The sequence below is a fragment of the Bactrocera neohumeralis genome, chromosome 4 (genome assembly GCF_024586455.1).
Source record: "Bactrocera neohumeralis isolate Rockhampton chromosome 4, APGP_CSIRO_Bneo_wtdbg2-racon-allhic-juicebox.fasta_v2, whole genome shotgun sequence".
NCBI classification, from domain to species: Eukaryota; Metazoa; Arthropoda; class Insecta; order Diptera; family Tephritidae; genus Bactrocera; species Bactrocera neohumeralis.
This window is the reverse complement of record NC_065921.1, coordinates 88,682,223-88,707,967: the sequence shown is the minus strand read 5'-3', so window position 1 is coordinate 88,707,967 and position 25,745 is coordinate 88,682,223. Positions and strand designations below refer to the sequence as shown.

General features: G+C 37.9%; 2 protein-coding genes across 2 annotated transcripts; both read left to right on the top strand.

Annotated features, from left to right (window-relative positions):
• The first annotated feature begins 1,765 nt into the window (after positions 1 to 1,765).
• Positions 1,766 to 20,822, top strand: LOC126756139 (uncharacterized). The gene is made up of 4 exons (XM_050468985.1): positions 1,766 to 1,825; positions 20,111 to 20,263; positions 20,336 to 20,503; positions 20,583 to 20,822. Exons 2-4 carry the CDS (start codon positions 20,129 to 20,131, stop codon positions 20,787 to 20,789), a joined length of 510 nt encoding a protein of 169 aa, XP_050324942.1. The 5' UTR covers positions 1,766 to 1,825; positions 20,111 to 20,128; the 3' UTR covers positions 20,790 to 20,822.
• LOC126756140 (uncharacterized) lies at positions 18,000 to 18,666 on the top strand. Its single transcript, XM_050468986.1, has 3 exons — positions 18,000 to 18,146; positions 18,206 to 18,373; positions 18,435 to 18,666. Exons 1-3 carry the CDS (start codon positions 18,012 to 18,014, stop codon positions 18,645 to 18,647), a joined length of 516 nt encoding a protein of 171 aa, XP_050324943.1. The 5' UTR covers positions 18,000 to 18,011; the 3' UTR covers positions 18,648 to 18,666.
• Positions 20,823 to 25,745: the final 4,923 nt, after the last annotated feature.

The following is a 25,745-nucleotide window of genomic DNA, read 5'->3' as shown; positions in this document are numbered from 1 at the left end:
TCATTTTGTTATTAACTTAATTTTTTTTTATTTTAATTTTTATTTTAATTTTTTTTTTGTTTTTTAATTCTTAAAAAATTAATTTGTTTTTATTTATATTTTTGCTTTCTTGAAAAACTTTAACATAGCGTCACGCACTTGACGTCGGCAAAGCTTTATACCAGGGGTTTTCTGCAAAACATTGTTGTGATTTTTTTACCCATTCTTGTATGTTTGTTGTACTTTAGTCATAAATTACATTGACAGCACTTGGATTTTAAAGGAAATAAATTTGCTGATAACAAACTGATAAGAGTGTGCGAAAAGATTGTGACTTTTTATTGCCAACAAACAAAAAAATATTTTTATTTGTTGTTATTTGTGCGCACAAAGTTATAGAATTTTAAAAGAAATGTTTTAGAATACTTTTTTTTGAAATTCTCAAACTATGTCAGCTCTTCTTCACAAAAAAAAAATATTATAAAATTTCAAATCAAGTCTTCGCGCTTTTGTGCTCTTTATCACAAAAATTATTTATTTTTTTTAAATTACGCTCGCACTTTATACTCACTTAGCGTGACTTAAACACTTTCGTAATATAATAGACTCCACAAAAAAATATATTAGCAGGCTTTGCTTTAACTTCACGTGCCATAACGTTTCCACCACACTCAATTTGCACTTTATTCACTTAAAATGTAGTTTCATTTATATATTTATTTATTTACTTTTGCCACAACCCCTACCACTTCAAGCAACACTTTAACGGTGCTCACTTATGTCTTAAGTTTGCGAATAGCGCCACTTGCACACACACGCGTCTTCGCCATGCGCGCGCCCGAACGATCGATCACCGCTTCCAATACACCAACCGCACACGAAATGCGTTCAAATCAGACTGAATTGTGCGCGCTAGTGTTATATACCGCACACTTCACCGCAAGCGTAGCACAAGAAAGCGCCAAAAGATCAAGTAATGCGGCTGACTAACGCACTGCGCGTATGCCTTAGTGACGCATCTTCACTGACAGAGCGTGCGTCTACCTAGTAGTTCGCCGTGGGCAACGGCGCCGCGGCTGTTGATGAAGCTGCCGACTGCTGCCTGTTGCACTAGACGTTCATCATTTCACGGCGCATTGCTCAGCTTTCATGCGGGCCATTTTTCTTACTTCTAATTTTTATTTCCTGCTTTTGTTTTACTGTGTGCCTAAGCGCTTTGATGTTCGAAAATGAGTTTGCGTTGAACTGCAAGAAGTCACTGCTGCCACCAAACTGACTGGCGCGCGCACGGTTTGGCACTACGCAAGCCCACCAGCAGTCAACAGTCAGCAGCCAGCAGACCGCCGAGTCAGCAGAAAAAAGGCTGTGAAAACTGAAAACAAAAGCGTTCAGCGCTGAGCGCCAAGCAACAAAGCCAAGCGGTAAACAAATATGCCCAAGCAGCTATGTTGGTAAGGCTGTACGTATATGCATGTGTGTGTGTGGAGCGGTGTGTTGAGCAATGTAAATATGATACGTTAATTAATAATGCTTTCTGATTTATAAGCAGGCAAGCCAAGTAGGAAGCAAAAACTTAGACCAAACAGCTGAGCTGAGAATTATTGGCTCAGCCAAGGCAATAGTGACGCTGTTAGCGCTCTCGCCAGGGATTTCAAACAAACCAAAAACCAGTTTCACAACGTCGACAATCGCTCGCGCAAAGCTCAGTTTACGCGATGCTGTCGACAAAAATTATAAACACAGCACTTAATGCCTATTAGAGTACACCTCGGCTAAAACTGTAGGCAGAAAAACAGTCGCAAAAGTCAACCGCAGCGCCAACCTCAACTCCCAAGCGCATACTAAAGTGAGTATGCCTTCAAACACACACACACATACATGTGCTTATACACACATATAGATATAGTTGCAGACATTTATGTGTTTATAAAACGTTCAAAGTGCTGAGTATTTATTGCTGGTGCGCGTATTTGTTGTTAGTTTAGTTGTAGGATTGTTATACATTTCAACCCGACAGTTAACCGATAAGCTCGCGCTTAAAGTCAACAAGAGCACACACACACACACATGTGTGTGGTCTTGTAAGCGCCTATGTGCCTATGTAACTACAAGCACGTCGCTGTTTTTTGTAAATAACTTTTACACTATTTACACTCTGCTCTTTGGCTGTTGTTGTTTTAGTTGTATTTGTCGTTACTGTAGCGGCTGCAATTGCTTTTGCAAGCTCGCGTTTAATTGCTGATTTTCAAACTTTTTACCTAGGTTGCAGCCATAGATCTCCTAGCTGTATATTTGGAAATTACATGTATTTTTCAAATGTCAAATGTGTCAGAATTAAAAAGTTATACACAAATTACAGTGTGTACTCTATAATCCAAACTTTCAGCTAGTTCAAAGGTATTGTATTGGGTAGTCGAAAAAGTATTTTCGTATTTTTTTGTTTCGTATTTTGTCAATAGATGTCGTTGCGGTCGTATATCACCAGTGCTACCAATCATATTGTGTCATACCATATAGTGTTGGAAAAGTCATTTAACAAAATCATTTTAAATTCGGGAAAGTTGGAGAAAAGTTACAGCTGTTCAAAAATGAGTGAAATAATGAAGAAATCCGTTATATTTTAAAATTTTTGTATATCGGCACGACATCGCTAAGGAATTTAACATTCATTATCAAACAGTTTTTAAACCATTTAAAAAACCATTTAAAAAAGGCTGGGTACAAAAAGAAGCTCGATGTTTGGGTACCACATGAATTGCCAGCGAAAAAACAGCGAATTAACATCTGCGATTCTTTGCTGAAACGAAATGAAATCGAACCATTTCTGAAGCGAATTGTGACAGGAGATGAAAAGTGGATAAAATGCGACAATAATGTGCGAAAAAGATCATGGTCCAAGCGTAGTGAAGCTCAACATATGGTCACACAGCCAGGATTGACGCCTCGAAAGTTTATGCTGAGCGTTTGGTGGGATAGGAAAGGAATCATCCACTATGAGCATCTCCAGGCTGTTCGAACGATTGATTCTACAGTTTATTGTTAAGAACTGATGAGATTGAAACAAGCAATCGGAATTAACGGCCAGAACTGTTCAACATAAAGGGCTTCGTCTTCCTTTAGGACAACGCTAGACCACACACATCTTTGATGACTCGGCAAAAACTGGGAGAGCTTGGCTGGGAAGTTTTGATGCATCCACCATATAGCCCTGACCTTGCACCATCGAACTACCATTTGTTTCGGTCAATGCAGAACTCCCTTAATGGAATAAAGTTGGTTTCAAGAAAAGCCCGTGAAAATTACTTGTCGCAGTTTTTCGCCGAGAAACCAAGAAAGTTATGGAATAATGTCTGATTGAATAATGTCTCTAGCGGAAAAATGGCAAAAAATGGCCGACCAAAATGGTACATATTTGGTTCATTAAAGTTCATTATAAATAAAAAAAATAAATTGAAGTTTAATTAGAAATACGAAAAGACTTTTTCGACTAGCCAATACCCAAGTAAAGCCAGCATATCCCAGGTGTGACATAAAAACTAAAATAACTGATTATTGAATAACAAGACATTTAAGGCCATCTAAGTATTTGTAATTAATATCGCGACTTCTTCTTGCAACGAAGGTAATACTAAGTCACAATTCCATTAGAAGATCGTTTATAAAACACATTCTTACAAAGCTACATGGGTAAATACTTACAAACACATATGGGTCCATGTAAATCCATGTCGAAGCATTAAAGCACCGCAAACACTTTTTCTCTAACTTTAATTTAACTTTAATGTTTTGAGTCGCGTATTTTATTGTGAAGCAACCATTTCAAAACTCTTCACCTCAAAATAACGCCACATATCAACAACAACTTCGAGTGCTATTATCAAGCATGTCGTCATCATCAGCGTCAACTTCTAACCCCAAACAGACACTCACATTTATTGTCTTTTATGTCAACAATTTGAGAAACATCATCGAAACAAAACAAAAAAAAAACAAAAATCAAAATGAGGCAATACAAACATACAACAACAATCAGCGAGTGTAGCACACGAAAGGAATTTGACAACACCTCCGAGAATAATTTTGATTTCATTCAGCGCTTGTTAAACCACCAAAACAAAAACAATAATAATAATAGCAGCACATAAACCTCAAGTGTCTATAAATACATATCAAATACATTTGTACTGCCCTCCACCCGCTATGCTGTCATACCAGCAAACACGACACATCACACTTAAATCGGCGCACGTTTGAAGCTGTGCACGCACAGTGGTGTCAGCTCATTAAAAATGCCACAAAAAATTAAAAGAAAATAAAAGTGAAATAAATGTGCTTGTTGAGTGTAGCTGAAGGAAATATGTGTCAAAGCGATAAGATAGCAAGCACACAACTCCCTTGCAATGCGAGAGAAAAAATGAAAAATAAGAAAAAATAAAATAAATGAGCGCGTCATGGTGTGAAGTGAAGAAGTGCCCACATTTACAACGAAAGTGTCAGCGTTGTCAATCAGCGTCGAGGTGATCTATGCTTGCCGGCCGTTTAGCGCGCCGGCACGTGTATTGACAGTTCTCACTTGACAGGTTGACAATTTGACAATTGTCAGCGGTTTTTAGAGACTTTTTTGAACGGAAACTTTGGAGGAAATAGTGAAATTATTTCAATATATTTATAAAAAAAAAATTCTTTAAGTTTTTAAACTTTTTCACGCCTGATAAGTAATACACTGAAGTTAAAGTTTATCTATAACACCTCGAGTTCGTCAGTTCTTTTTTATTTGTCTCTTGCGACATATCTCCATAAAGTTTACTCTACTTTAAGTATTATCAGTTGAATGTAATCAGCCTTGTATTGGAAAAATTAAAAATTAATTGAAATATGTTTTCGATTTAGTTCTCCTTGAGCCGTTTACAGGGAGAGTATAATAATTTGTCATTGCTTGTAATAATGTGGCATAAAACGGTTGTTATATAGTTCAGAGATAAGCTGCAAACAAGCAGCCTCAGTATAGAGTTCAGAGAGGTCAAATGTCTGAGGCCAAGTACAATTTTCGATGATTTTACGGTATTTACACAGCCATTAGGCAATCAATTTTTGGAAATATTTACAGAAGCCTTGAAGCCTTGATTCGCCTAGATTACCAAAAGTTATGTTCTTTTAAATGAATAAATACGGTATAGTAAGCTTTGTCATTAGAAATTCATACATATTCAAATCAACAATAATATAGATACTGTCCGAAACATTATTGAGAGGCGCTGATCAAATCGCTAAATGTTATTGAACCATGTTGAATGTATAGTTTTATGAAATTTTATTAAGGTCGGGCGAAAATCCTAGTAGCTATATCCTCCTAGCGGATTTCGACTGGCAACTGGACAAGTTTCTAGAGCAGGCCTAGTTGGTGCGAGCACGCGGCGTCTAGATAACACAGAGGTACATATACATTCACCTCTTCCTGGTAACATGCTTTGCATATAACACTGGGAGAGGAGGTTTCTATCTTCTTCTGCCATTGCTAAAGAGGTACTGGCAGTAGGTACAAAGGTCCCTTGAAAAACAAAACTGAACATGAGAAACCAAAAAGATGGAAATCGGTGAAGATGGATCCAAAATTTGCTAATGGAACTGGGTTCCAGACCACAAAGGAGTTCCGGGAAACGAAACAGCTGTTGAGATTGCCAAAAGTAGCATCTGCCTGGCTATCAAACAAGTACAAGGAATACGGAAGTCACTAAGAACATTATATAACGAAATTTCGGAAAGTACTAACGCGGATCAGGGCAAAATGTCTTAAGTAGATGCTGGATCGCCAAAATCATGTGCAAAAATACCTTAGAAAAACTCACTTGCTTCTTACTCACACGTTCTCGAAAGGACTCTTGCACGGCTGTTGGCTTCTTGACAGGTCACAACCTACTGGCATCATATGCAAACCGAATGGGCATAAGTGATAACGTTGCATGCAGAGAGTGCAGAGAAGTTGACATGAGAGAGACGCTGGAACACTTCCTATGACTTTGTCAAACACTATCTAGAACTCGTCTGAAGTATCTAAGAGCTTCGTAGTTCAAAAGACTGGACAAAATATCAAACGTGGATATCAAGTCGCTCTTAAAGTTCGCAAAAAACGTTGACAGACAGGCCTACACTTCACCTCAAACTAAACTGAACATCCAGCTGACATTACTAAGGACCAGTAGGTCTATGTATGGCGTGATAGCCGGCCAATATAACTTAAGCTAATATAATCCTAATCTAAGAACCAGCTTCTCGATACCAAAAATTAAGTTTTTTAGAGCGCCTTTTCCTCAATATGATAAAAATATCTTTCGAAATCCACTCAGTATTATAGAAAATAGATTCTAATTTAGATTTATGCAGAACAAACCGGTAAATATTCGAAGAATGTGCGAAAAACCGACAAATTACCGACAATTCGTTCGAAGTTCGACAAAACTAGTTTTTGTTAGTATTATATTACTGTTTGATAACAAAGTAAAAAAACAACTAAAAATACCCTCAAAAAAACGAGATTGGGGCTCAGCGTTTAGAATATTTTAGCTTAATTTATTTAAAACGTTAATTTATTGCGCTTGAACATGAATTTTGCGGTTTCAAAAAGACCAATGAGTTGTGAGAAAAACCTACAAGAGCCGAATTCAATATTTACCAAAACATAACCGTAAAGTAATGTGTTATTTTTAGAACTTAAGCAGGCGTTATTCAGATATATGAAAATAAGCAGCGCTTAGAAAAAATATTAAATCAAAACGAAGATAACCGTGCGCCAAGCTAATTAGCTCGTAAGCCGAACTAGTCAAGTCTTACATTAGTATTCCATACACTCGCGCTGTTGACAATTTATTGTAAAACGCCCTCCAACACTTATTTAACCCTTTATTTACCCATTATTGTGATTATTGTGTTCGTTTTCATTTTGACTGTTTGGCGGCAACTGTCGAGCTTGTAACAGTTTTCAAATGCTTCATAATCGAAACGAATAACTACTGCCTCGCCCTCTGCGCGCCGCAAAGAAAACACGCCGAAAGCAAATTAAGCGAATGACGAAAACTTGGCTGTCATGCTTAAAGGCTACAGCAAACAATTGCAAAAAGTACACTGCGGGAAAACAGCTGATTAAAAGCTGATTATATCAATTCTTCTCCACTTATCCAATATGGATCAGGGTTCCTGCTCAGCTCTTTATCTAAATATACTTGATCTATTAGCTTCCTTCTCAATTGAACTCAAAGTGCTTCTCGCAGTGTATTTTGCCACTTTCGAAGTCAGACAGTCTGTAATTGTTTACAATCTTCGAGTTTTCTCAGCACTTTTGTTTCGCTTCTCTATTTCCAATTTGTTAGCAATCACGGTGAGTACAACCAGCACACGCACTCAGCATACAAAGTTCATAAATCAATAGAATTGTTGCTGTAACTGTACGCTTACGTGTTATTTTATTAATTAGCATGCGCGCAAGGGCTACAAAAACAAAACCAATTACAACACACTACAGTACACAGAAAGTCGCATATTTGTTGTTGCGCTGTGGGTTTTGTTAAGTAGAAATGCATGTAAGCTAATAAATTGTAGCTACTTTTCATAACAAATTACTCGATGGCTGGCGCCAACTTGTTGAAGAATTTATTTAAAAGCACAATTTATATAAAAAATTAATTTGTTTTTTGAAAGTTTATTTTTAAAGCCATACAAACTTACATTATGATCATTTTTAATCCAAGTTTGTATTGAGCGCTTTTCAGCAACATTTTACTTTCCTTTTCCTTATCGGAAGATAGAGGACTTTTGAAGATTTATTCGAAAAACCGTATTCAGCTTAATTCAGCTAACATCTTTTACAGCAAACAACTATTCTTCATCAACTAAAAATATAATTTAGCACTATCCAGCCATTCAGCATTTATTCAGCTGAATTCAGCTCACAGCTTACAGAAAACAGTAGTTTTTCACAAAACAAAAGTATAAATTGACACTATTCAGCTGTTCTTAGTCAAGCAAAAATTTAATTAAGCACTATTCAGCTATTCATTTATTAAGCTGAATTCAGCACATTTATTTCTGTTCTTAGTTAAACAAAAATATAATTCAGTCATTCATTATTCGTACTATAGTCTAAAATCAGCTGAACTTAGCTCACATCTTACAGCAAACAGCCGTTCTTCATAAAACAAAAAATAATTCAAAGCTATTCAGCCATTCATTTATTCAGCTGAATTCAGCTCTCATACTCTACAGCAAACAGCTGTTCTTAGTCAAATAGAGATATAATTCAGCAATATTCAACTATTCATTTTATCAGCTGAATTCAGCTCACATTTTTCACAACCAACAGCTATTAGTCAAACAAAAATATAATTCAGCGCTATTCAGCCATTCATTATTCGTACTATAATTTATAACCAGCTGAATTCAGCTCACATATTTTACCGCAGTTCTTAGCAAAATTAAAATAGTTTTCAGCACTATTCAGCCATTCATTATTCGTACTAAAATCGCCTTCAGATGATTTTTATTTTTTTCTAACTTTGAAATTGATGTCCTTGACTATAAAAATGTCGGCATTTTCCGCTTTAAACATTTTTTGCACAACGCCTTCAGCAAATTGCAGTGATAAATGCCAACAACACCAACAACGCATCTTCTGCTCTTGTGTATACTTTCGCCCATAGATCAACGCCAACGCTAATGTCAACTCATGCCACATAACTGCTTACGCCACATAAATTATGCCAAATTTTCGCCAGCAACTAAAATTCACCTTAGTAAAAAATAATATAGCATGCGAATTAATAGTATCGCATGCGAACTCACATTATTGCATGCGAGAGAACTTCAGACCATCGTATTGCGCTTAAATGGCTAAACATGATTGCCGCGCATTTCGCATAAAACAACGTCTACAAATTGCTCATAAGACAAATGTGGCAAATGCTGCCGCTGGCTGTCACACCGGCGAAGTAAGGCGATGTGTTGTTGCATGCCGCTCGCTCTGGCGAAAAACAGTAAAAACGCAGATATGCTAATGCTTGGGAGTACACATTCGATCAAGGCTACGGCATTACTGGCATTTTTTAATGTTTGATATATTTGAATTTGTTGCTTTTTTTCGCTGCCAAATTGTTGTAAATTATTTGAAATTTATTGTCCAATTGGCTTAAGGAATTTATGTGGCACACACAGCGGGATATTTGATGCCTGCAAACGCGTAGCCAACGGAGCGGCATTTCGACAGCGCTGACGACGTTAAAGTGCAAAAATAATAAAATGCCAAAGCGAGTAATTGGTGTGAAAAATATGGCGAACATGCCGCTGAACAGTGGGATCGCGAGCAATTGATTTTCCAATTCCTGTTACAACAATGCGATCGTGGATCGCTATACGAGTCACTACTGTATATGATGCTCTCCGAAATCGTTCGTAAATTGCATGAATCGGCATCAGCTATTCAAAGCCGCAATTCATCTTAGCGCTGGCTATTGTTTGCCCTCACCGATCTGCCGTTCACACTCTTGGTGCAATTACCTATGTCCGTATGGTATATACAAATGGTGCCCATTTATTCCTTGCGGCGCTACACGGTTGCTGTGTTAATCGTGCTACAAATGCGGGGCGCATGCGCAATTTCCGCCGCATTGTTATTAAATTGTTTCTTATTGTTTTATGAGTGTATTCAGCAACCGAAGTGGCGTCATCAGTACTCAATGCTTTGAAAGAAATTCACCGCAAAAACGTGTTCAGCTGACGACTTGAGTTATTAAACGAAGTACATAGTGGTGCGCATTAGTCGATTTATAAGCGTTCAATGTAGATTTACAAAGGTGCTGAAAAGCCGCTGAATTGCATCGGAAAATGTTATAGTGACTTCAAATGTCATTTTGTGATCACAGAAAGCATTTTAGCTCCTTTATTTAATTAAGAAAAAAGTGTAAGCGCTTACATTCATTGACATTGGTATACTTAGTTAAACCGTTTAGTTTAAAAAAGCGTTGCTGAATTCACTATATGTATGTGTAAAAAAATATATTTTTAACTGTACTAAAAATAATTTTGTAATTTTCCTTTTTATTATAATATTTAATAAGACTAGCTTACACATTTCTTGCGCTGAATTAAATTAAATGAAATAAATTGTAAGCGATGTTGAATTCACTATAGGCGCATAAATTACTATTTGTGTATAAAAAATTATTTTAAAGTGCCTTAAATTAACAAGAATTTTGTAAGCGCAGTAATATTTCCTTTTTATTTTAATATTTAATAATATTTAATAAAACTACATTACATATTTCTTGCGCTGAATTAGCTTAAAAAGTGAAATAAAAATTTTAAGCGCTGTTAAATTCAGTATTATAATATAATTAAATAACATATTTCTAACTGTATTTAATTAATTCGATTTTTGTAAGCGCAATAATATTCGGTACTTAATAAGACATTTTTTGAACTGAATCAGCTTATAAATTGTAAGCGCTGTTAAACTCACTATATGCGCACAAATAAAATATTTCTAACTGTACTTAATTAATTAAATTTTTGTAAGCGTATTATATTTAGTTTCATCTTAACATCTAATACAACTAGCTTACACATTTCTTGCGCTGAATTAGCTTATAAAGCGAATTATATTGTAAGCTTGTTGTTGACATTAAAGATCGAGCAGCATCGATATAAAATTTAGCCAAGAAAGCTAAAATTTTACACCAAGTATGTAAATTTATAAGCAACACCTTACATTAAGCATCATTAGAACACATTCACATACGAATTAAGAAATCAGTTAATCGTAAAAATCAGCATTGAATTTGCGTTAAAAGCTATCGGTTCAAATGCATCTCTTAATGGGTTACTGCTGGCATTTAACAGAGTTGATAGACGGCATAGCTATGTATGTAGTTAGACAATTGCTGATGGTGCGATAAGGGGACAAAAGCATACACAGTTTGCAAGCAAGCAACAATTCAGCAGCTTTACTTAACTTAAAGTGGCTCATAGTAGTCAAGACGACTGACTGACTTTAAAAAGAAAAAAATCTCGATACAAATAGCGATATTCGATTCATGATAAAAAGCGATTAAAATTTATTTTAAAATGGCTGAAAATGAGCATAAATTGTTATTCAGCAAAACTACAATTGCATACATTGTTTTATTCACCAAAACTAGAAATGTGCATAGATATTTTTAGATAATATTTCCATTAACATACTTTTAATTACGATCAGCTCAATATCCAGATTTACCGCTTTTCAGCGCTTTCAATGCCATGTAATAATACCCGCTGACAGCGAAGGCAACCCTGCATGTTGGTCTAATGCAATTTGCTGATTACCATGCCATTAACTAGACAGTTTCTTCAACTGGCTAACGATCTTTTCCATCACGCAAATTGTAGAACATCTCCGATTTTACTGCTCCAACACACTTTTTATTACCAACGGCTTGAGCAGCTGCCGTGACTTATTAAGCTTCTTCCACTATAACTATATTTCACTTAATGGCATTGGTTATAGCATTTTGGCGGCAGTGACTCGCATGCGATCTCGCTGGGCTCCGCTACGCTCGTAAACGCAATGCGATTACGCTAAAGCACAGTTGCGTGAATTTAAACGCCTTTTGGTGTTCGCTTGTCCACAAAACGGTACATGACGCACCACTTACATATGTATGTACATACTTACGGGTATTTCACACGGCAAGCAACGCGTTACGCATTCAATTGTGGCAACGACTGATCGTCGAGGGATCTTAAATCGCGTGATGTGCTAACAGTAAATATAAGATGAGAGGTTTTTAATGAGTACTTAATTGGCGCGGTAATGACCATTACTTGCGTTTTCCCTAAAATAAAATGAAGGAAACAGCAAACTGCATAAATTAGCATAGCCATGGAGATGAGTTCTTAAGTGAAATGTCTAATGTTTATTTGATGGACGCTTCTTTTTCGACAGAACTGACAATAGAGCAATGAAAAGACGAGCTGCGAAATATTTCGTTTTGAATTGTAAATGAAGTGCCTTCGCTGAATTGGTGCTAAATGATCAAGCTTGCCACGAAAATCAACGTTTTCTTCTACCATCGCATGGCCTTCATGAACGCAAATCGCACGAAAAGCTTGATTACCATAAAGAAAACAAAAACCCGATCGGTTTTAGAAATATATTTTTACAACCTTAATTTCAACAATATGTACTTCGTGTACATAAGTCTACTTATGTATGTCTATGTAAACACATGCTTTGTAAAACCCAGCCTGAGCGCATGCGCACACACTTCATATTGTTATTATGCGAAACTCATTCAAATGCTAAACATTTTAGACACGTACGCAAAACTAAATAGCTATGCTTTGAATTGCAATTACGCTACATAGTGCCAATTGTAGCCAAGCTAAGCTTGAGCACTGACAAACAAATGAATTTTGACGAATTCCAAATAGGTAAGGCCCAAAAGTTCAAATATTTGTGCCGTCGCTTGGCCAAATACAAAAATGAGCTAAGCTTTGCCGAACAAACATTGCAAAAAAACAATAATAAAATTTCCGATTTCCGCTCATTCGTCAAACTTTTTTTGATCGCTTAATTGTATTTGTTGGCTCGTTCGTCAATCCGGTTGTTTTTCAGCAATCTTCTGGTTTATTAGCGCTGAAATTGTTGCCGATTTTTTTACTGTTTTAATCATCTTTCAATACATTTGAGAAATCTTTTTTATAAAAACTGGCACTAATAATATTCCGAGCAGCTAAACTCTTAATGGACTAACTCTACGTAGGTTGCCTTTTACATTTCGTGATTTGGCAAGCCTAGTGTTGCAAGCAGGCAACTCGCAACTGTATCGAAAGATTTGACACTTTCGTTGTTATAGATACTCAGAACGTTTTGACATACGAGCGCTATTCGTATTGTTTACAGTAACTTAAATTATTCTTCTCTGCCGAAAAATAGAATTAAGTCCCGAGCAGTTTCTACCGATTATCTTTTACAACTTTCGACGTGAATTAACTCTAGAATAGTGTACATAGTATTCCTTTAATTCCATTTTTAGCGATGAAGCTCTTTCAAGGACCAGTGTTTTTCGATAGTATGGTGAATGAGGTTGAAGATCACGAAGAAGAGAAGAAGAAGTAAAGTCTCTCTCGATGAGCAAAAACCAAACTATATAAGTTACTCATTATTCCCGTCCTGCTATATGGTGCTGAGGCATGAACGATGACAGCATCTGATGAGTCGACGTAACGAGTTTTCGAGAGAAAGGTTCTGCGAAAGATTTGTGATCTTTGGCGCATTAGCCAGGGCGAATACCGCATTCGATGGAACGATGAGCTGTATGAGGTATACGACGACATTTATATACAGTTCAGGGATTAAATGACAGCGGTTACGCTGGCTAGGTCATCTCGTCCGAATGGACGAAAACACTCCAGTTCTGAAAGTTTTCAACGCAGTACTCGCCGGGGGAAGCAGAGGAAGAGAAAGGCCTCCACTCAGTTGGAAAGCCCAGGGGGAGAAGGACCTGGATGCGCAAAGGAATCTCAAATTGGCGCCACATAGCAAAAACAAGAGACCGCTTTCGCTCTGGTCTACGCCACTAAAGAAGAAGAAGATCAGATGTCGTGAAATTCGTCCAAAATTAATTGTTGTTCCGGAAACCATTGATGCTCTGAGCTAACTGATAGTGTAAGGTTGTCTTATGACTGAGACAACTACTGGCATTTGTAGGACCGGTATACCTTCAATATTGCATAAACATTTGACTGCAAAAAAAATTTTTCACGCTGGAGCACACACAATTTGTCAATTGCTCAATAAAAGGAGGTCTCGATAGAGCGGTGCTTCACAATACATCTATTGCAACGTTAGAGGTGATGAAAGAAATGCAATTTTGACCAATAAAAACATCGATTTGTTGAGTCATCCTCCGTATAGTCCTGACTTCTTTTTATTCCTTTACGAAAAAAATAAATTATGAAATAAACCTGAAGAGGCGGTTCATGTGTCCAGCACACATAGTTTGGAGAGTGGCAAATCTGCTGTGAGTAGTGGTTCAACCGCATTTTAAGGTATGGATGGAGAATATTAATGCAGAATATTTTGAATACCAATAAAGCAATTTTTGCTGCTTAATATTTGCTTTTATGCTCTAATCCCGAAATGAAAAAGCCAACCCTCGTATTAGCATTTTTCTCACATGAGTTTTTTTCGCTCAGCGATCTTTACTTGGATGATAATTCTCATTAGATTAATGACTTTTAACGCAAAAGAAAATAATTTACAAAGAAAAAATTGTAAGCCACCAATCATGCTGCCCGTGCGCCCATAGCTTGGGTCATTTACTTTTGTTTTGAAAAAGAAAACTGAAGAAACAATTAAGTTCCCACTTCCATAAACTTTTTGCAGAACATTCGAGTGGTTAATTGATTGCGCGCAGCTAATTGATTGGAAGGAACTTACGTTCCTTAAACCTGGTAGAAAAGTTTGAGTTTATTTTTACTGTGTTGCTTCATAATGACATGCCAATGCGATTATAGTAATTATTACTGATTAGCAACTATGTTTGCAGCAGTTGCCCAATTCTTAGATGATAAATGACGCGCTTCAATAACTGTCAAATTTTATTTTTCTTACAAAGTTTTTTATGGAGTTTAAACGCTTACATACAGCGGCGTTGTGTCCAACAAAAAACCTTAACGGATTGCCTACCTCCAGCATAAAGCGCCGGCGCATAATCCCTCGCGCGCCCAAATCCAACCAGTTTTTTGTGTTTGTGCGGCTGCGGCTGCGCTTGCCGCTTGACCGCATGCCTTTGACAGTTGACCAATGCGACATTGACGCGTTGTCGCTGTTGTTGTGCCATTTACACGTTTGTAATCTTTTTTTTGTAATTTTTTCGTTGCGTCTCACAATCAAATCGCTTGCATAGCTTTTCGTGAATTTTACCTAAGCCTTGGCAGCTTCACACTTGTGCGGCGGACTTTAATCAAAATAGTTCGGCTTGTTTGAAGCCCGGTTTAAGGCACACATTCCAAGCATTCGTGGCATCTATTTAGCAGCGCTCTGTTGAAATTAAGACAATAGGAAATATTCTTCGCATTTGTTCATTGAAAACAAAACGCAACAAATTCATTTAAATTCTTTGCCAACAACTTTTAGCAGTCAAAATTTTATGGCCATCAGTACGCGCAACAAAACTTCAATTTTGCTAGCAGAAATAACAATTTTGCAAATGCCGCACTTTTAATTTGCTTAATTTATTGCAACGCCTGCGCGTTTTTTCAGCTGCGCACCTGTCCAGCTCGCTGGCTGCCTGTACACAAGAACAAAAAAAAACATTCCAAATCTGTTACATCATCCCACGACGCGACTTGTCATTTTTCAAAGCTCGCCTCGTTCGTACAGGCGGTCTGACGAGTCGGCTGGTTGGGTCACTTTTGGTGTGGCATACACCTTTTTCAGCGCGAAACTATTCAATGACTTTGGAATATTGCCATTCGCTAATATCAATATTTATAATTTTTTATGTGCGCATTTGCATAAGCGAGCGGCTAGAATTTTTACTATTTTTTGCGCATTTAGTTTTTGCGCTTTTTATACGTTTTCGCTGGTGTTGACAACCAGACTCGCTTCAATTTAAATAAGGCGCAAAAAATTAACGCGTTTGTTACTAAATATATATATAAATAAGTTGAAGTTTAATTAAAAATGCGAAAAGGCTTTTTCGACTACCCAATATAACATATGCAATTTTCAATATTTTTAGAGCTCACTAAATAGTAAATTTTGCTATTTTAATAACAACAGTAATTCTGTCTGAATGACTTTGCACAGCAAACACTCCAATCAGCTAACATTACAGTTAACAGCGCTGTTAAACTTCTTTTTAACATAATCATTGGCCCACGCAATTTATTTTGCGGGTCACAATGCTAAGTTGAACTTAGTTTTTCAGCGTAAACTAAACAACTTTCACCAACTTTAACGCTAATAAACCGCTTAAATCCACTTCATAAAGTTCCTAACGCTTACGCCCATTGAAAAGTGAACTTCTAATGGTTAAATGTGTATTATCGGAAGTGCAAGCCCACAACGCCAGAAAACAAGCAAAAAGGTAGCTTCATCTGCAACGAAGCTATAATACCCTACACAGGTTTAATTCTTATCGTATAAAAGGCTATAAATGATATTAATTTTGTTAAAATATCATTTCTTGTTGTTGTGATTTGGAAGTCCTAAGGTGAGCTCACGGGTAGCCGGCTGCAAGCTGACTCTATATAAGAAAAGCAGGCACGGTGCCTGGCCAATGTTTGGGCTTACGCCGCGATTCGATGTGATTTAACAGTCATAATGTAATCTCGCGGGAAGCTGGTTGTTAGCCGGCTCTATAAAAGAAAAGCAGTCAGCGTACCTGGCCAGTACGTCGGTGACTGGTGACTTTCCCGCCGCGACTTCAATCTGAACAATTTCTTCGAAGACAAATAAATTCGGCCTTTATAAAATTTCGAAAAGATATCTCGCCAAATAAAAGGGTTTACCATACTAGCACTTGAAGGATCGGAGTTAGCTTGTATGGCAACTACTACTGTGCTATTGTGGTCCGATATTCACGGTTCCGAGAAATGAGGACAGATGCAAAATTTAACATCGATATCTCAAAAACTGAGAGTATATAGACATACGGGCAGACAGGTGGACATGGCTAAATCGATTCAGCTCGTCATGCTGATCAATTATATATATTTTTTAGGGCCTCGGGCGTTTACGTCTGAATATTACAAACTTCGTAACAAACTTTGTATGCCCCATTTAGGGTATAACAATGTTGAACTTGTCAAGAGCTATTAAAATCATCACAACAAATATTCGGATTAAAAACACGCACACAAAAGCGTACAAACAGAATAGTGAGCACAAAGTCGAATAAATAAATCAAACATGCCTTAAGGCATTCCACAGCGTCAGCCCCGGACAGTGGTCAGGTGTAAAATACACATGCAACCATGCGTATGCACACAATACACGCTCACACAAATAATTTCAACACCGAATTAAAGATGCTGATTTATTGTCTGGACTGTCAGCTACCACAGCAGTTCCACAGCTCAGACAAGTCTTGTAAGCTGAGGATTATCCGTTGCCTTGTGACCATAAGAAGTCTTGGTAACATTATTCAACTGTATGTGTGTTATAGTCGCAATTTTTATTAGAGAAAGAGACTAAAAGCAAAGCGTTCATTTTAACATAACCTTACTTTTCTGCAGTTCGTTGTTCCAGTATGAACTGTCACGCAAAGCGAGGAGGAGGAGAAGGAGCGAGAGAGTTTTATGAAAATGGGCCTTAAGGATCTTGTATAAATTGGTAGGGAAGTACATGAGTGCCAATGAATCGTTTCTCTTTTAGGCGAGAACATCAAGTGACAGTTTTTCCAATTCTGTTATTTATTACTATTTTTTAGCTCATGCACCTTTAGCTTGAATGCAGTTTAACTAATTGTTATTTAATGACCGAACTTTTGTTTTTAAAAATAGATTTTTTACAAGTTTATTAGCACTGAACTAGCTCTATTTCTAATTAGACTTCGAATACAGTTAATTGTATTAAAATTACAATAAACACAAGGGTCCAAGATTAAATCCATTAAAAATTCATTAACTAATTTATATTTTCAATTCTCAATATTTGCTGTTGTGCATCGTGATAGTAAATATTGTCAATGGCATTGCGTGGAAGAGATTGTGCTGCGATTTACATATTGAAAATTTCGCTTTCCTAACTTTGAGTTCATTCAGTGAGACCTCCCAAATCAAGCATCGAAATCATGGTTAACGTAAACCGGATATTTTTTTGGTTTCTAATATTGCAAGGGTTTCTTAAGAAAAATGTAAATATATTTATATTTAGAATCGTGTTTTCAGGCATAATTTTCGTGACCCAGTGTTGTGTTTCACCTAGCTTAAGTTCATAATTTCACAGTTATATACTCATACGCTTTCTTTTGCTGTAGCATGGAGCTTTTTTCAAAATGTCGAATATGGAGTGCAGGGACGTGAATAATGAGTACTTGCGCGAGAAGGTTTGCCGCTTGAAAGCAGTTAAACGCGATACTGTTGAGGCCAGCATTCGCTTTCAAATTCTAAAAACTGTGGAAAATTTCAATGTATGTGATCAATTTCTTTTCTTAAAATGAACATTGGTTATATTTTTTCATCTTTAAAGTTGCACATTGAACTTCTGCGTAAGTACAATACCTACCAGCCATTTTTCATCAATCGCACCTTTGATGTCTGCGAATTTCAGCGTAAAGGTCAAAATGCTCTGTACTTAAACATACTCTACAAATTGATCGAGAAGTATTCGAATGTGAATCACTCGTGTCCATATGAGGTGGTATTTGAAGGGTTCTCACCACGTGTTTTCAAGTTTCTAGTTGCTCTTCTCTTTGCAGGGAGAATTTATCCTCGAGCGCTTCAGGCCGTCACATAATAATTTGATTTTACCCATTCCCAGCGGTGACTACCTCATTAAGTTTGGGTTTTATACCTCCAATATTTTGATGGCCCATTTATATGTATGGTTTGGCTTCAAAGAATTGGAAAGATGGGAAGTTGGCAAAGAAGGTGTCTCCCCCAAAAGTTTGAAAACAAATTTTCATGCTTAATTGCTTTGAGAAATGAAAATACGAGTATATTATGAGAATTGAATTGAAATAAAAATTGATATATGTATCCAATAAATAATTCTTTATATGAGCATTATTAGTTGGGCAACAAAGTTATCGCGTTTTTTTTTATGAAATTATATTTGTATTGTAAGGAAATGGTTACAAATGAATTGCTCGAAGTTTTGCGCATCGCAACTAACAACTTTTTCCATCTTTCTGGCAAAGTTCGAATGCCATTGCGGTGAACCTGTTATTCTTGTAATGCTAACCAAGAATCAAACCATTTTCGATGTCGTCTTGTGAGTGGAACAGCTACTGAGCCAGATCAAGTGCCATCGAACAAATAATAATCGTACGGTCTAATAACATCTTCCCCCGGCGGTTAGTGCGTCGAATAATTTCAGAGCTGGAGCGTTTTTATCCATTCTGGTGACCTGACTTAGCCAGCGTAGCCGCTGTCTCTTAATTCGCTGAACTACATACATATATCAATGTCGTCGTATATCTTATACTTACAACTCATTGTTTCATTGAATGCAGTATTCGCCGTTGTCAATGACCATAAATCTACACAGAACCTTTCTGTCGAAAACTCGTAACGTCGACTCATCAGATGTTATTGACGTCCATGCCTCTGCACCAAATAGCAGGAGGGGAATAATGAGGGATAGTTTGGCTTTTGTTCGTCGAGAGGGGACTTCTCAATTGCCTACTAAGTCCGAAGTAGCACCTGTTGTCAAGAGTTATTCTGCGTTGGTTCTTGAGACTGGCATTGGTTATTGGTGTCAATACTGGTTCCAAGATAGACGAAATTATCTACTTCAAGGGACATCGAAGTTATGACTGACAACAGTGACGTGGGAGCCAAATCGCGAGTACGACGCAGTATACGCGAGCTATTTCCAGACCATTGACGCGCTCAAAGCAAACATTTATTCGGATATCTACCGTATACCTCCCAACACGCAAGGAAAAGGAGGAATAAACGCGGCCAATAAGGGCAACTCTATGTGGAGGATTTATCATTCCACAAGTAATTTAAAATACCGAAAACACGGAAAGGCTTATCATAAACTCAATAGCTATTCAAAGGTGGCTTAAAATTGTTGAGAGCCCTCCGAAACACTGTACTTCATCATTATATTTTCGCATTTATAATTGATTGATTGGCGGAGGGTATTTATTTATTATCAATAATTTAATATTTCAAGTTATTTTTCAATAAATTGCGATACTATTAAAAGCTCGTTAATTTCACGCTGCTTTGTTTGCTCAAGCATACCATATTATTCACGATTTTTCTGTAGAGGAGGGACAACCATGACGAGCATGAGTCGCAAACTTCTAGTAATTTTAGTTATGCAGGCATTTTTCTACCACAGTGTAAGTGAAAATATTTCTTGGTTAATATTAATTGTTTTAACATTTTAATTACTGCTCAACAACAACAATTTATAAAGCATGCAGCTTTCTTCAAAATGACCAAAATGGAATGTAAACCTATCGATAAAACCTTACTACGGCTGAATGTGTGTCGCCTGAAGGCGGTAAAACGAGACGTTACCGAGGCGACCGTTCGCGTGCAGTTACAAAGACCAGTTGACAATTGCGATGTAAGTCAATGTGAAAAATAATTTACCATACCATCAAAAATACTTTATGCTTTCTACTATTTATGCTTTCAGTTGCATGTGGAACTGCTGCGCAAGTACACCTCGTATCAGCCCTTCTTTATCAACAAAACCTTCGATGCGTGCGAGTTTTTGAAGACACGGAAAAATGCTGTATATTTCGACATATTATTCAAACTGCTGGCGAATTACACGAATGCCAACCACACGTGTCCTTATGATGTCGGTAGAAATAAATAAATAAAGTGGCTGTGGACTTAAAGCTCTCGCTTTAATATGTATGTTTTCACTATTCTTTCAGGGAGAATTCATAGTCGAGCGCTTCAGACCGTTTCACAACAATTTGATGCTGCCGCTGCCCACCGGTGACTACCTCATTAAATTTGTCTTTTATACCTCAAACGCTATGATTTTCCAATTACTCGTGTGGTTTGGCTTCAAAGAATTGGATGACTGGGAAAGTCGCCGCAAATTCGAATGGTTTCCGAAGACCCTACATACACCATAAGAGTTTTGTTTTGCTACTTTTAACGAAAATGTATTAAGAAATGATAGTAAATTGACCAGATCTAACGGTTGTTTAGTATTATTATATTTATTTGCGTGTTTGTAAAAATCCGGCATATTCTTCAGCGCATATTTTTACCAAAATCGGTCAGCTGCCACTTCCAACTACCGAAATGACAGCTATGTGGGTTGAAAAGTTTAGTCTTTAGATTTCACATTTATCAACTATATACTTAATAGTTGTGGCACTACAGACAGCAACAACAACAACAACGACAGCGCCGACAAATTGCACACAACAGCCGACAAGCGAATAATCAAGCGTCATTAGAGACAGCAAACGGCAACGTTAAGTGCCACAGCCGTCGACGAAACAAGGCAAAATTGAAATTCCAGCTAATACGCGTAATTGCCGGCTGTGATGTTAATCGACAACAACAATTGCCAACAACTGCCAAAAGCAGTACATGACAAAAACACCAGCAACAACAGCAATAACGAGTCGCTGACAGTCCCAGCCGGTGGCGGCTGCCGACACACACAATTGGGCGGTGGGCGAAGTGTGAGACGAGTGCTGCTAACTGCCGATCGTGTGCAGCGCTGCTGTTCGCTAGTGGTGCCAGAGTCTTGCCGAAGGATGCGCTAGGTTTGCATGCTGGAGCGTTTCACTTCCTCTCTGCAATTGTGCTGCGTGCGACCATCCGAACGAACTGCACATCAAAGCGGCCGAATAATTTGACCTAAACATGCAAGATACTGCCGTTGGTCGTAAACATAAAGACGTAGATATGTATATACATATGTATGTTGAGATGTAACGAAGTCTATAGAGCATTATCGATTTACCCAAAAACTATAATTAGTAAACAGTTTGCGCCATAATTATTTCATAGAGACTCAACTTCAGTGATTGAATTTGGTCGTAGGTAGCGTAGCACTGAAGCTCGGCTTAACATACAGATGTTCATAAGTATATAATAAGTATGCAAATATTCATACATATAACTTTCTACGTTTATACATTTCAACTCCTTCACCGACATTATATTCTCGCCTACTCGCCGCACATTGTTTCTCTTCCTCACTGACAACCTTTAATTAAATCGAATATGTAGAACTGTTGAACTTAGTCTTGAGAGGCGTTTATTTGGCACATGCCGCGCATAATATTTAGTTTAATCACCTGTATCGGTTAAGTAAATACATCAGGTGCGCACACAGAATAATTTTGTCGGGGGTTTTGCGTTAAGCAAAATTGAAGTTTTGCCGTTAAAGGCATTAAACAGAGCCATGAGCTCAGCTTTTTCCAGCCTTGGTCTTGTGGTGAACACGGGCGAGTCAAAATGTCTGCAGGCCACATACAAATATTGCTTAGAAACTAAGTCTTTTCACTACTTTGAAAAAATTAAGGATTTTGTTTATCTCGGAACCGGCATAAATTCCATCAATAACCTAAACCTGGAGATCAAGCACAGATCGACTCTTGCCAACGGGTGCCATTTTGGGGTCAGTAAGAAACAGATCCCTCTCTCGACCAGCAAAAATTTCGCTCTATAAGTCTCTCTTATTATTCCCATCCTATTGTACGATGCAGAAACATGGGCTATGACGGCCCGAGATGAGAAAGCACTTGGAGCATTCAAGGTAACTGTTCTTCGCAAGATATTTGGAGCCGTCTGCTTTGGCGAAGAATATCGAAGAAGTTGGAGCCGCGAACTGTATGAGCCCTACGGCGCCTTGGATATAATTAAGTGCATAAAAGTCCAAAGAATGTGCAGGTTAGGTCATTTCGTTCACATGGAAAATGATGCTCTAACGAAATGCTTGAGACCCATGGGTGGACAATAGAATTAAAGGCTCCCACGCATTCAACGAAAGAACCAAGTGCATAGCGACCAGTCTGCACTTCGATGAATGTCGAAGAAGTTGGAGCTATGAACTGTATGAGCCCTACGGCGACTAGGATATAATTAAGGGCATAAAATTCCAACGAATGCGCTTATTAGGTCATGTCATGTCGTCGCATGGAAGATGATGCTCCAGCCCATGGGTGAAGAACGGAAGCAAGGGCGGCCGCTCATCCTGTGGAAGGACCACGTACACAGCGACTAGTGTGCTTTTGGAATGTACAACTGGCCTGACCCCACAAACGTTAGGGGCAGACTGTCGAAGTTGTGTGGTCTCGGCCCGGATCAAGACACTGTTGTAGTGCCAAAGAAGAGAAGAATACTCGCTGATCTTCGGATCTGCTGTCTAAAATTCTTTGCTGCAAAATATTTTAGATTTAAAAGTGATAAGATTTCCAAAGAGTCACGCTCCTGTGATACACGGATCTTCGAAAACGGATTTTTTATCGGCAATATATTGAAAAAGGCAAGCTTTTATGGGAAAAATCAAAAGTTAGTAAATTAATTATAAACCCCAAATACCCCTTTGGACCGCACGTCTGTGAAAATAGACGTGTGTATGTAGTATGTGGGCGATCTTGGCAACTCAGAGTAGTGATTTTCCAATAATTTCATATAATTTATAACTGGGTTGTGAAGTGATTGTGAGATAGTAAAACTAAAAGCAAACTGCATTTAATATGCACGTCGAGACTTTGTACCGGAAGTCAGCTATTTCTTCTTAAATTATTTATTTTGAACACAATTTGTTTATTTAAAAAATGTTTTGACAAAAATCCATATTGTCTAAGAATAAAATCACAGCAAATGACTGTTATCTAACGCTTAACAATTGTTGATCAATGGCTGAACTCTTTCATCAGCGGCGGAGTTCAAAATCTCTGGATCACTGCACAATCCACACATTGTCACATTGCACGAATGACCTAAATACCAGGCTGCAAGGCTGCAAACATGGCGCGCACCGCACTGGACCTGGCCTGCAGCCGCGTTGCCAGAGTAGAAAATGAAATGAAAATCCGCTGTGTGGAAGCGAGAAAGCAAGAAGGACGACCACTTACCGATCACAAATGCCCAAAAGACGACATTTCACATTTGCGGCATTAGATGGATAGTGGTGCGGGTTGTAATAGCCAACAAAGCAACAACAATGTACACACATAACAGCAGCAACAATGTAATACCGCATTTCTACGGACAATGTACGAAATTGGCAAGTTGTTGAGAAAGCAGAAAGCGCAAAGAAATGTTGCCGATCAAAAACACAAAGCGGTGGCGGGGCAAAGGCGACTGATGTGGACACTTACAGTTAGCAGATATCTTAGAGACAACAATAGCGATAACAATTTAAGAAAACAAATGTTGCTGTGGGTTTTTACGTTGCTTGGTAACAAAACGAAATGTTTGAAGTATTAATAAATGCATAAATATTGTTGCGTAGAAATAAATATTTGACGATTGGAAGCGACAGTTTTGCAAAGTTTTGTGGTACTCACATGTTAGGTGTCGTTTGTGTTTGCTGTTGTTGCAGCAGTGGCCGAAATTCAATGGAGACAATGTTGCTGAAACCTTTGTTGCTGTGGATGTTGCTGCTGTCAGTTTTGCTCTCAGTTTTGTTGTTAATGTTGTTGTTGATGCTTTTATTGTTGTTGTTGTTTTTAATGTTGTTATTTTTAATATTGTTATTGTTACTGTTGTTAATGTTGTTGTGGCTGTTTTTAATGTTGTTGTTGTTTTTGTTGTTGATTCTTGTTGCTGTGTGCGTTGGAGACTTTTGTTGCTGGTGTTGTTGGGTAGACCTGACGCAGCTACAAAGTTTACTTATTTCTGCTGAAATTTGTTGTTGCTTTTGTTCAATTGTTATCAGCGATGCCAGCTGCTCTTTTGTGCCGCCTGACCGCGTGATACTTCTACTATTTATTATTTGCACTGCAGCAGCGGAGTCAACAATTACTTCATTAAGTCGCTTCTTTTTTAATTTGTTGTAATTTTTTTTATTATTTTTTCGCTTGTTTTTGTATTTTTGCTAGCATTTATAACACTTTCGCCACCACTGTTGCTACTAACACACACTTTTCACAGAAAATTTTCTAGTATATTCCCGAAGCACTTCGTTGAATCACTTGATTTTTTTTATTTTACTTTAATTTTTTTTTTTGATTATTTTACTTCATTTTCAATTAGCTTGTTATTTCAATTTTCCGCCGCTTTAATTGCCAGCAATCAGCATCATCTGCAAGAAATATCACCAGCCACATAAACAAAAATTCGCTGCAGCTTAATTAGCACCAACGGAGCGATGGATGGATGGCGGCCCGGCCGCGCCGACAACCGCCAAACCGACGACGACCGATGCAGGCAAACAGTGCCGCAAATTAAAACAACAACAACACGCGCTAAAACTACAATGCACAATAAATATAAATAAATGTGTATATTTTGTGGCAACAACGCAAGTTTCGCGATTGGCACAGTCGGGAGTCCAAAAACGCTGGGATAACGGCGTTGTGCTGCGGATTGGGTTGGCAATTGTGAGGTACTGTTGTTGTTGTGGTTGGCAGCTAAACGGCGACTATCAGCGCCTGTCAATTCGGCTGGAAACTTTAAAAGGGTGCAGTCACAGTGGCGATATCCAATAAAATATTTTTTGCTATTTGTTGTTGCCTTGTTGCAAGCGCTGGTGTTAATGTTGTCACTCTGCGCAGGCCGCTAATGAATTTCGTTGTATGTATACAATGTTTCCTTGTTGCCGCCGCCGATTTTGTAGCAGATACCTTGTTGGCCAATCCTTTATCGCTTGCCGCACGTTGCACGTTGCTCACTCACAGCTCAGTTCATTGTGCATTCAAGTTTTATCGCGGCGCATGCTGTTGCCCGCCACCAAGCGTTGGTTCGCAACAAATAATGCACTCTTCCCTATGTTGCTAGCAATGCTATTGTTGTTGTTGGCAATTTTATTGTTGTTGTTGCCAAGTCTTTTCTTGTACTTATTGCGCTCGCATTGACTCACTGCAACTTTTCCGCCAGCGGCTGTTAACGATCTGCACTGT

Excerpts from the sequence above, each read along its gene's own strand:
- LOC126756140 (XM_050468986.1), top strand. The coding sequence starts at position 18,012 with ATGTCGAATATGGAGTGCAGGGACGTGAATAATGAGTACTTGCGCGAG. Across the intron at positions 18,147-18,205 it reads AAACTGTGGAAAATTTCAAT|TTGCACATTGAACTTCTGCG; the intron begins GTATGTGATCAA and ends TCATCTTTAAAG. Across the intron at positions 18,374-18,434 it reads ATCACTCGTGTCCATATGAG|GGAGAATTTATCCTCGAGCG; the intron begins GTGGTATTTGAA and ends TTCTCTTTGCAG.
- LOC126756139 (XM_050468985.1), top strand. The coding sequence starts at position 20,129 with ATGACCAAAATGGAATGTAAACCTATCGATAAAACCTTACTACGGCTG. Across the intron at positions 20,264-20,335 it reads GACCAGTTGACAATTGCGAT|TTGCATGTGGAACTGCTGCG; the intron begins GTAAGTCAATGT and ends TTATGCTTTCAG. Across the intron at positions 20,504-20,582 it reads ACCACACGTGTCCTTATGAT|GGAGAATTCATAGTCGAGCG; the intron begins GTCGGTAGAAAT and ends CTATTCTTTCAG.